This window comes from Hippoglossus hippoglossus, chromosome 5 (genome assembly GCF_009819705.1).
Source record: "Hippoglossus hippoglossus isolate fHipHip1 chromosome 5, fHipHip1.pri, whole genome shotgun sequence".
NCBI lineage: Eukaryota > Metazoa > Chordata > Actinopteri > Pleuronectiformes > Pleuronectidae > Hippoglossus > Hippoglossus hippoglossus.
In genome coordinates, this window is record NC_047155.1 from 4,024,006 (window position 1) to 4,036,189 (window position 12,184).

A 12,184-nucleotide genomic window follows, 5' to 3' on the forward strand; every position below is an offset into this window, starting at 1 on the left:
CGATGTGGTGGTTTTGGTGGTTTAGCTTCAGCATAGATTGGGAAACGAGAAGCCACCTTTGATTAGAGGGAGTTCAAACTTCTCATGGATGTACACGTGAATGTGATGATGTAAAAAAACTCCCGATCTGTTGACTATGTTTGAGACACCAGGCGGCGTTAGGAGCCATGTCAATAAATGTGATTTTAAAACCAGCATTAAGATATTTCGTCAGAGAGTCGTCATATAATCTAGTTTACAGCTTAAAAACATTTAAATGTGGAGTTTGGTTTTAATGTTAAGTTGATTCAAAAGTTCTGTCACAGTCATTACGGACAGATTTCCTTTCCTTTCACATTTTCTCAGTTTAAAGAGGCTCAATTCATCGTTTCTAGTCACAGGACCTCAAGTTATTATAAAGAAATGTACTTAAGTTAAAAGCTCAAATAAATCTAGACACTGTGGATCTTGCTGATAACCCGATGATGAGTAAGATGTTTTCAAACGACCGATCCACAAACTTCCGAGGTCTACGATTGGAACCTTCTCCAGAGAAGCCAGGAGTCCCCCCCCCCCCAAAGCATCGCGTTGAACTCATAAACCGTGACACCCATGACATCACCGCATGATGCAGTGCTGTAATAACTCTGCCGCTTAATAAGAGTCACATGAGTCATGCAGCGGCTCAGAGGAGGCGACGCCGCTGAGAGATCCAGATTACAGACAAAGAGAAGGAGGCTTTTAATGTCCTCAGTTTGGTTCATGAGGGCGAGCGAGATGCAGAGGCTGTGTCATTCTGTCTCTCTCTCTTTAATCTGGTCACTGGCTGCACTCAAACAGCTGCAGAGATGAAGAGAGAGAGAGAGAGAGATCAAAGGACTGAGAAACTCGCTCTCATGTCTTTCAGAGTCATTCATGAGGAATCAAAGAAGTGAATGAACCCAGAGCAAAACACTTTTCAAAGAATGGGGCTGGAAGACGTCCAGTGTTGGTTTACGAGGTGAATCTGGAGAGACTCTTCAGGAACAACCGGGAGGACGTCAGGCCGGGACTCCACTCATTAGAGGGGGTGTACAGATCCAGTGCTACCGTAGTTTTAGAATTTTTTGATCCTGAATTGAAGGGCACTTAAACGCCCACTATCGATTCAGTCAACACCAAAATAACAAGTGTGAAAGGTGTTTTCAGACATTAACTCCAGAGGATGTCTGCAAATTGGATCCAGACTTTCTCTGGAGGTTACACTGTACACAGGAGAGTCTCAGTGTTCAGGTGGGGGGGGGGGGGGGGGGGCAGCAGGCAGCGACAGGATGTGACTTATAAACACATCAACAGTTTGTTCTTCGTCCATATTTACAAAATCAATATCTTTGTGTTAGAATACAGCATCGCACAGTTCACAATAAATAGATACGATCACACAACAGAAGAAACAAGACGACTTGCGAACCACAAGAGCTGAGTCGCCAGCACAGTGGTGCCCTGTCATTAACACACACACACACACACACACACACATCTGGCATTACATCTGCATCAGCATAAACAGGACACACACTGACAAACACACCGCAGCGTTTGGCCTTGTATGACCTCACCCTGCCGGTTCCCAGGCTATGATGTCATCCGAACCCAGACCAGCCATGTGGTGAGGAAGAGGAGGATGAAGAGGAGGATGGAGAGAGGAAATGATGGAGGGAAAAGAAAGAAAGTTATGAGAGAACACAAGACAAAAGAAAGGAGAATTTATAGACGTGTCAAAAAAAAACGAAAAATATGCAATTAGCTAAAGAGAGAAAAAACAATTAAAGAGCAGAAGTGTTGAAGCAGATTGTGAAGAACAGTTCAGAGGCCACGAGTCTGAAAGTCAATGAAAAGTTCAAACCCTTTTCTACATGGAGCCTGGGGTGAGATAGTTGAATGAAGATAAAAAACAGTTTTAACTGGAAAAACATTCTAATAATCCTGCAGCCATTTGACTTCATTAAATGAAAGTAAAGAAACAAGATGAGAAGGAAACTGGAAGAAAATTCAAGTAAAAAATTCAAGAAAAAACATTTATCTAATTATTTATGTTTATACTTGACGGCTGAGTTTTTGTACTAATACCAAAACAGTACTTTTTCAAAACATTTTTATTATTTAACAAAAGATGCCAAAATCCTCAATTTTTTTAATAATTGATTAATTTATTCAAGTCATTTTTTATGCAAAAGCATCAAATACTACGCCACAGGAGGAGGTGGAGACCAAACATAGAGATAAAAACAAGTAAATATTGGACTTCACATTCATCATGATTCCAAATGAGCCATAATGCTGCTCTGTACCTGCTGGATGTGTAAATATTAAAGTGTTTGCAAACAGAAATATAAAATTCTTATATTTAAAACTGCTCTGCCCCGAAGGCAGCGATTACAAGTTTAACTCGAGAGTTAATAAGAATGGAAAAAGTTTTTATACTCAGTGATACAGACTCATTTCAGCCAGTGAGGAGAAGATGGAACAGGACGGAAAAGAGAAAAGAAGAGAGAGAAGGAAAAGAAGATGAAAAGAAAAGAGGAAGTAAATAGAAGCAGAGTTTGAGATGTTTGTAGCTGAGCCAGACTGCAGGAGGTTCACCACCACTGTGACTATCACAATCCTCAGTGAACCACTGGAACCACAAATACGCACACAGAGAGAGAGACACACAGACAGAGAGACACACAGACACACACACACACACACAGAGAGAGAGAGAGACACAGACAAACACACACACAGAGAGAGAGACACAGATGCACACACACACAAACACCTCTACATTTAACCAACCTCAACCCTGCACTCTAACTTCCTAACACATGTGTGGTGTTGACCCTGTGTGTGTGTGTGTGTGTTTAAAAGAGAAAGAACAGAGAGAGGGAACCGTCTCTTTCTCTGTCATCTCCCCATCAGACTGATCATTAAACAAATATTTAGTGACTGTCCTGAACTCTGCATCGTGTGTGTGTGTGTGTGTGTGTGTGTGTGTGTGTGTGTGTGTGTGTGTGTGTGTGTGTGTGTGTGTGTGTGTGTGTGTGTGTGTGTGTGGTTACATCCCCACACAACAAAGGCGTCTCTGTGCAGGATAACAATGAAACCAGCGACATGATGACAACAGTCCAGCTTCATAAAGACTTGAGCGTCTGCTGTGAGACAACAGGGAGAGATGAGGACAAAAGGACAGGTGTGTGTGTGGGTGTGTGTGTGTGTGTTTTGTACATTTTGTTTTTTCCTGTGGGATCAGCAGCAGAAAAACAAACATCCAGTGCATCTGAGTGGATTCAGACACTGAACCACGCGGTTCTAATATTAATCCAGTTTGAGTGCCCTGGCCCTTTAAGAGCTCAGTTTTCTTGCTACATACTGGATAACAGGGCTGTAACCAACAATTATGGTTGTTGGTTATTTTCTCACCCCGCACTGAAAATCATTTAAAACAAACAAACATGTCACTTAACTGGTGTTTTCATCGTTTTGACCCTGAATGAAACAGATGGTGAAACACGACTTCCTGTAATGAACGTTTGTCAAAGTGGATTTTACTGTGACACTTGTTGCTTTTAACTTCATGTTGGAAAAAACCTGCACAAAGCTGCTGCATTTAGACCTGATAGCAACAATGGCGCTTTCTGTGTGTGTGTGTGCATATGTATGTGTGTGTGTGTAAATCAATATCCTTGCCTCTCTCATGTTACCTTTTCTGCATCAACACAGAGGCTCAGTGTGTGTGTGTGTGTGTGTGTGTGTGTGTGTGTGTGTGTGTGTGTGTGTGTGTGTGTGTGTGTGTGTGTGTGTGTGTGTGTGTGTGTGTACAGTCTTTTACAGTTCACTCACACCTGAATGAGGCTTTGGGCAGAGTCCCTCGAGCTTCATATGGTTGTTTTCAGGTTACGTTAAGCTACGAGTTCAAATGCGTCGCCTTGGCTACGTTCACGCTGCTCCAGAGTTCGCAAACTCTGCGGCTGATTTTCAGTCTGGACGAGGAAAAACAAAAGATATTTGGAAACAACGACGCAGACGTTCACTTCCTAATTGGTTCTGATCAGTCGTAACTCGATGACCGGCGGTGAATCACTTAGTCAGACACTTAGTCAGTACTAGGCCTGAGTGAAGGTTGTGGTTTTCTGGAGGTAGAATCCAAGAGGTGTCACCTTCTTCTTAACATGCTCACACAATGCAAGAGCAAGATCTGCAGTCGACTGTCTGCTTCCTGTTTACACTGACATGCCCCGTGCACGTGAATGGTCCCGTGATACGAGTTCTCAGGTGTGTGAGTATGAACAGAGATAGTATCTGATTTGAGGCTAACGCTCGATGGAGGTTGGGATTAGTCACCTAAGATCAGAGTTTATTTTTATAATAGAAAAATGGTGAAGATAGAAAATAAATTCTAGCGTCATGTCACAACGAGCATTCACATGCTCCAAACCTAATTTCCACAATAAGCTTGAGTTACAGGATCACTTTGATAGTTTGGTTTTAACAAATATGTCGGATTTTACCGCAGCTCCGCCAAATACACGTTTTTTTTTTTGCCCAGATGGATTTAAAGCACGAGTTCTGCTTCTTCAAGTTTGAGCTACAGCCTGAGAACAGTTTTCTCATCTCTGATTTCTTACCCCAACAAAAATTAGATTTTTGTTCCAACAAGTCACGATTCTTTAATCTGAAATCCATCCTTCAAACGAGAGAATCACAGCCACAGTTCCCCTGGACGGGTTAGTGACTTATCTTTTATAAATTCTTCACCTTTCTGCAAGTGACGTGATCGGTGATCCGGTTGTGATTGGTAAACACTGATAATCTCCAGAGGCAGTAAACAAGGACCCAAATCAGAGAATCTGGACTTTGAAACCACTTCATCTTTAGACGTCGACCAGTCGACACTTTCACAACAACGTGTGCAGTAAAAAACGAACTACGAGGGCAAAGGCCACAAATATTAAAGCAGCTTCTGGAGGAGTGAAACTAATAAAAAAAAAAAGAAGGATGGACCCAAACACCTGAGAGGAAGAGGGGCTCCTGCAGGGGTGAGAGGAGCTGAGAGCTTCCAGCGTGTTGGTGAGAGAACAGGGCCAATGCAAACACTGCTGCCAGCTATGACTTATAGACATGGGAGACCTTTGCATGTAACTGCACATTACAGTCGTCACGGCTCCAGTTCCCAGAAGATACGACAATGATTCATGAATTTTCACAGCGGTTTGCTCGCCTCTCTGTTATTGTTTTGTTTAAGTTCTCCCTCTATGTGCGAGTGTGTGTGTGTGTGTGTGTGTGTGTGTGTGTGTGTGTGTGTGTGTGTGTGTTCCTGTGTGTGTGTGTGTGTGTCTTCCTCAATACCAATCATTCTTTGTTGTGATGAAAGTGAAAAACAATGTTTCAAATCTGTTTCTGAGTCGGACCAAATCCTGCCCCATTTAATCAGGTCAGATTTGAAAAAGAATAGAAATACCTCCCTGCAGTTTCCGAGTTTCCTGTGACCTTTGAACTCGGAAATTTAGAAGAAATTCCCTAAGGACAGACTTGAGATATCATAGATGTGCCCTTGACCTTTGACCACCCAAATCTAATCAATTAATCCAACGGGTCTACTTGGACATTTGTGCCAAATTTGAAAGGATTCTCTCGAGGTGTTCTTGAGATAATGTGTTCACAAGTCCACAGTCACATTGACCTTTGACCTCCAAATTCTAATCAGTTCATCCTCGAGACCAACTGAATGTTTGATCACCGAATGGCCACCAGGACTAATGAAGTGGACGTAGGCTGATGCACTGAAACAGATACGTTTATAGAACACAGACTTCAGTCACTTCACTGAAAATCTGGAAGTTCTTTCTTCTAAACGAGTCATGTCACAAAAACACAGCCTGGAGGCACTACGCTGGTTAACTGTGTGTGTCTGTGTGTGTCTGTGTGGTGTCTGTGTGGTAGGAGAGAGAATGAGGTCACACTGCCTGACTGAGGTCACCACTGGAAGCTACAGATCCCGTCGGGCCTGTTCATTACGTTTTCACCTGAGTCCACACACACACACACACAGATGTGGGACGGCCACACGAGAACACTTCATTTCAAACTGTTTTACACTCACAAATTAAAGATTGAAAAGAACGGCTAGTTGTTTACCACTTCGTTTTTCTGAAAGCCTCACAGCTTGTTCCACCGGATCAGTCTAATTGCTGGTGTCCTTATTTACACATCCAGCAGATGCGGGGTAGCATTATCCTTTTTTTAACGTGTCTGTGTGAATCACTTCTAGTTCTGTTTTTGTTCTGTCGAGCATCTAAATGTTCCACGATGTTCACCAGCTGCTCTCCGACTGTGTGTGTGTGTGTGTGTGTGTGTGTGTGTGTGTGTGTGTGTACGGGTAACGTACGAGAAGCACCAGCTTAAAAACTCTGATAAACATCACCTGCTGCTGCTTAATCAACATTGTATGAACTTGTTGAATAGAATAAGAGCTTCATTTATATGTACAGCTTGATGTGATAGTTTGTTTTTATCATCTTTGCTGCCACAGATTTTCACCAGTATACGAAAAATACAATGCAACCTCCGACTTTTATCGCATTTCAGCTCTTAACTTTAACTCTATGGCACATTCACTGAGTTGTTCAGTCCCTCGTCTGCAGCAGATGAGCATTCATAAATCCACAGTGATTCATCAGTCCAGCGTCGAACAGTTAAACACAGTTAAATATCAACCGGATGAGGAGCGTGAAGCATTTAGCAGCAGAAGAGCCACAGAGACAAAAAAACGTGACATCACTGTTGAGTTTACAGCAGCCAGGAATTCGTCTTAATGTGTTCTGATTGATTCACCGACAAATCATTTCTGTGCCAATCAAACCTCACTGGAGCCATGATGCAACACACCTGCCTGAACAAGCGGACAGCCAACACCCTCTTTAAGCAACACTAGTATGTACACACACACACACACACACACACACACACCTCTTTAAAGTCAAACTTCTGTGATCCATCAAATCAGCTCACGTTATAAAAAAGATTCAGTTAAGTTAAAGTCAAATCATTCAAATGTGGTTTTTAAGAACATTTAACAAACCATTAAACCCATATTTTCGTAAAATAATGGAATTTGTATTCAGCAGTCTGTTCTGCAGAGGTGGAACTATTAACAACGGTTATTATACTTATATTAATCTACTAACATTAAAGTTTATTATAAATAATGGATAACATTTCTCTCTACTTCTCATCTTTCCTTTTGACGTGTTTGTAGAGTTTGTGCGAACACACTTTTCTACACATTTTAAAATTGTTTTAATTACTTTGACACATGACTCTGTGGGATCTGTGAGACCGAGCGAGTAAATCCGGTGTTTACACAACACGTGGGTTAAACGTTGAGGACGACAACCTGCTGCTCCCCCCCCCCCCCCTCCCCGTTCAAATCTCCCAGCGGACAGCGAACGCGGCGGAGCGTTGAGGAACTGATGGAAATTAACGGGAACAGGAGAGAAGAGACTGAAAATATACAGACTGCAGAATAAGTATCAAAACATTAAACACGAAACTGGAGACGTGCTGAAAATATTCCTGTGTGCTGTGGACAAAAGCCAGGGGGCCTCACATGAGGGGCCCCGCACCACAGCCACCCATTAACACACACAGATAATTGAAAAGGAGGCGCTGGGTTCCACCGCTCTGTCTGCAAACAGCTCCTTCCCACGCTCCCTCCCTCGCTCCTCCTGTCATGCAGGTGAGGCATCTGACAAACGGACGTTACACTGGATCCCACCCAACATGTCCACACTGCTGACTCACTGTGGTTTCTTACGAACACCGTTTTCCTTACTGGTGCACTGATAAAGTCCCAACACGTTTCTTATCAGAGAAGTTCATATCACCTGGATTAAAGAGAGACGCCCTTCAGACAAATCTGCAGACCCACTGACAGGCCCACTGACAGGCCCACTGACAGGCCCACTGACAGACACGAGGCGCTCATGTTCTGTATACACCACGACTTAAAGTTACTGTTGTTATTAGGATATTAGCAGCCGATCAGTCTCTGGACTTTGGATCTTTCTGATGACTGACTAATGTTTTATTTCAGCTCTAATTATTACTATAAAAAAAAAACTTTTCTCTCAACCTCATTGGTTCATCTCTGAAAACTAAAACGTGACCGGCTCTGCCTCTTTGTGTGTGTGTGTGTGTGTGTGTGTGTGTGTGTGTGTGTGTGTGTGTGTGTGTGTGTGTGTCCCACCCAGCCAGTCATTTCCTCTGTTCTGTGGAAAATCAAACCTCCTCAGTTTTACATCACCGAGCACATTTCGACCTTCACATCACCAAACACCGACAAGCCTCAGTGACGGCTTCACACTCACACTTTCCTCAGACAGAGAACTCAGCACATCTCACATCAGGTAGAAAAGCTCCCGTTGAATCCAGAAGAACTTTCTCATTACAGACGTCTGAATTTCAAATGACCTCTGGTGCCGACAGACTCAGACAAAAACAAGCGGCTCCACTCATGAGCTCAGTTCAGCTGTGGAAACACACCGAGGACATTCAGGGTCTGTCCCAATAACCACACTTGTGGAATTCGCAAGTAATAAAGTGCACGTGTGACGTATTTCTGGTGACGGCCAATGTCCGAGTGCCCGTTAAGACCAGCAACACGTGGACGTGATTCAGAGTTCACTGGGTCACACCTAAAGGAAACGCATTCTGCTCATATTCGGTTCAGTTAGAGATGTTGGAAGCAGCTTTTCGGCAAAACTGTAACATCGAGTGTCTCTACCTCCAAGACTCCTCCCACAACAACGACCTTCTCGCTCTTATTAGAGATTTGCCAAAATCTCGTCTGGACTTGAAACACCTACAAAAAGCATCGCCTTGGTTACGAAGTCTTGGCCCCGGTTGTCCACCGTCTACACTGGAAGAGGCTAATTCGTACTCAGTTGCAACGCTTGCATAAATTAGACTGTGGATCGCACCAACATTCACATTTAATTAGAGGTTTTTCTAGGATTCGTCCGGGCTGAACGCAGCCCTGGTTTTATAAGGGGGCATGTCAGACGTAGATTACGCAGAATGAGGTGGGGGGGGAATCACGATGTCGTGTAAATATGAGCCAGACGACTGACGAGGTGATTCAGGAGCGTCTGTGTTTTCTGTGGAGGAGAGGACGTCCTTTTACCACCGATTTTTAACTGTGCAGAACTTTTACATTCACCAATTACACACTAGAGGACAGAGACACTGAGAAAACATCGTACGTCTCTTTAACATGTTGTAGCTCCTCCTCTTTGTACCGAGTAAATTCACAAATATTACAATTTACACATTTGTGCACGTCCCCAGTTTCACTTTCTAGAGGCTGAAGACAGTAAACAGTGAATGAGAGATTCGACGAGGGACTCGTTGTCCACACAGCTCAACGAATCGGTGTATTTTTACCAAACTGAGAGCAGCGATCTGTGGCACAGCAGGCCGTGGTGGATTGTGGGATACGCGTGGCTCTGAACGCAGCTTTGAAGTGGTGTTTGGAGAAGTGCGCATCGAGTGCGCCCAGGCATTTTTCTGATGTGGGACGCACATGGATGCACTCAAGGCGGCGAGGGACAGCGCCTTAATGCAGTTTACGTTCTGGTCTGACTCTGAATTTGAGCCGAATGACTGAAGACGAGGATGTGTCAAAGTGCGTCGACGTCCCAGCAGAACACAGTCAGCCAGGAAACAACACACACACACAAACAGAGACACACACACACACACAGAGACACACACGCCTGTCCCTGTCCGCAGGTCTGACCACAGATATGAGATGAGGTCACTAATATTGGCCTGAGATGCTTCTTACAAAAAACAACTGTGTGTGTGTGTGTGTGTGTGTGTGTGTGTGTGTGTACTGCTCCGTCAGCTTGTCGACGGAGCTGCTGATGAAGAAGCAGTACATGTCTCTACTAGAACAGTATATAACAATTCAACTGAGTTTTTAGGCTGAAACGCTGTCGCTTCATTCTGGACACTGATTGGCTCTGGTCAGGTGAAGGCGGAGATTTGATGATACGAGCAAGTTTTAGAACCACGTACTAAAATATTCTTTCAACACAGAACTTACTTAGAACTCTATCTATTGGCAGAAATTGAATATAAAAATAATCCTACGTCTACGATTGTGTTTAATCCCAATTGTACGAATTGTAGTTTTCTTTACCCTTGAATGGGCCGTTTATATTTAAATACTTTATATTTAAATACTTTATAATCACATCAGCAGTGGGGCCTCTCTACGGAGGCAGCCATGTTTTTTACAGTAGCCCAGACTGGACAAACTAAACACATTTTGAGTTTTTATGACAACTGAAGCTACCACAGGTTCTCGGCCATGTTCGGAAGGTGAGGGGGATTCAGCTGCAACGTGCAACTTCACCACTAGATGTCACTGAATCCTACACACTGAACCTTTAATGCTGCTGGTGCCAGCGTGATGTATTTAAATCAGTCATCACCACGTGAACCAAACTTTAGCACAGGATTAAGGGATGAATTGATTTTAGTTCACCAAGGTGTGGGCATTTGAAATTCACTTTTTCTACATAACAATAGCTTCATTTATTACCGTACATATGCTGATTTGAAGATTGGTTTGTTCAAAGTCTAGAACCTTCCCACAGCAATACTTCATGATGACTCATGTCACAGGTGAGCACATTGAACTTAGATTGCGCAATTCTTGAGCTCAGTCTGGTGTTGACTTCCTGTCACACCCCAGTGCCGAGTGTAAGCGAGTCACCGCGAAACAAAACGAGCTACAATAGAAGCAAATCTCACGAAAGTTGAATTAAAGTGAAGTTATTGTTTCTGCCTCACAAAGATCTTCCACTAACAGGCTCCTTCACACTGTCGTGAAACACAAACATGAAAAGACTAAAAAGGTGCAAACTGAACTTTGGTCTCAAACTATAAAACACAAGTGGAGTTTTTTATAAAAGCAAAATAAAAACACGTTGTGTTGGCGGCTGATCGAGGACGATGATTTACAACATGTCTCCTCACAAATTCCACCATTACTGACGATAACTCCTCCATTCATTGGTCATCGCTGCTCCCTTCATCCCTATCAGACATTTTCTTCTGTATAAACCAGTTCAAACATTGACTCACTTTTCCATCATGTTAAAAACTGTTGTAAATATGTGACTCCCACTGATGTTTATATGTATTTTCCCTTGTTAAAAAGTTTTTTTTGGTAGTTTTACTCTTGTTGAGGGTGAAGAACAGAGGATGTTGCATTTTTGTTAAGATCTCTGAGACAAATGAAGAATTAAAACTTGATTGATTGATTGAAATTCAATTAAACATCCACTGTTAAAAAGGTGATTTCCTGTGGATCCTCTGTAACCCACACGCAGCCAGGTGAGTCCACTAAACTCAGACTTTGGAGGAAATGTGAAATCACGTGTGAGCCGAATTGAAAAGTGTTTCCAGCTGATTCAGGATAAATCATTTATAAAAGTGTGGGTTATAGAAATCAGCGTGAAAAACAGAGTTACACATTAAAACTCTGGGTTTTTAAAGCGAGTCCGGTGTGCAGCCTGTGTTCTGGGGCTCGAACTGGTCCCATTAACAGCACAATCAACCCGCTGGTGCTCGGGGCTGTTAATCGGGACCAGTGACTCCAGGAGCTGCCATCTTGGCTCTTCTGGAGCGGATCCGTGGGGGACTCACCTATGGAGACCAGCTTGATGTTCTCCTTGTCCAGGAACTCCAGCGCCACCGACACGTTCTCCAGCTTCATCTGCCTGAAGTTGGGCCTCGGGTGGTACTTTCGGAACATCTTCTTGTGGCTCAGCACCTCCAGCACCGCGATGAGCCTCAGTCCGTCCCCCAGGTCCAGCTGCAGGTCCACGATCCGCTTGTTGACGCACTTGAGGTGCTCGTTGATCCAGCGGGTGAAGGTGTTCTGCTGGATCTTCTTCCACGGGGCGTCCTCCGCCAGGTCCTTCTCTGTGGCCGGCATCTTCCTCGGGCTCTGCGGGCTGCGCCGGCTGTGTCTCTTGGGGGAGAGTGCAGCGGGGATATGAGCTTCGTGTTCCCGCGGAGTTTCTGCTCCGAGCCGCTGAAGTTTGAAGTTTCTGAACCGCACGGACACTGGTGGCTGCTGCTGCTGCCTTCAGGCGCCGCTCCGCAAACTGGG

At 43.8% G+C, this 12,184-nt stretch overlaps 1 protein-coding gene across 2 annotated transcripts in view; it reads right to left on the reverse strand.

Annotated features, from left to right (window-relative positions):
* The window catches only part of LOC117760958 (filamin-B), a 48,863-nt gene extending 36,679 nt beyond the window's left edge, over nucleotides 1-12,184 (reverse strand). Inside the window, exon 1 of one of the 2 annotated variants that reach the window (XM_034584416.1) lies at nucleotides 11,716-12,184. In XM_034584416.1, the coding sequence (XP_034440307.1) occupies nucleotides 11,716-12,007 (292 nt within the window). In that variant the 5' untranslated portion in view covers nucleotides 12,008-12,184. The remainder of the gene's footprint in view (nucleotides 1-11,715) is intronic. The other variant, XM_034584415.1, reaches the window with a different exon arrangement.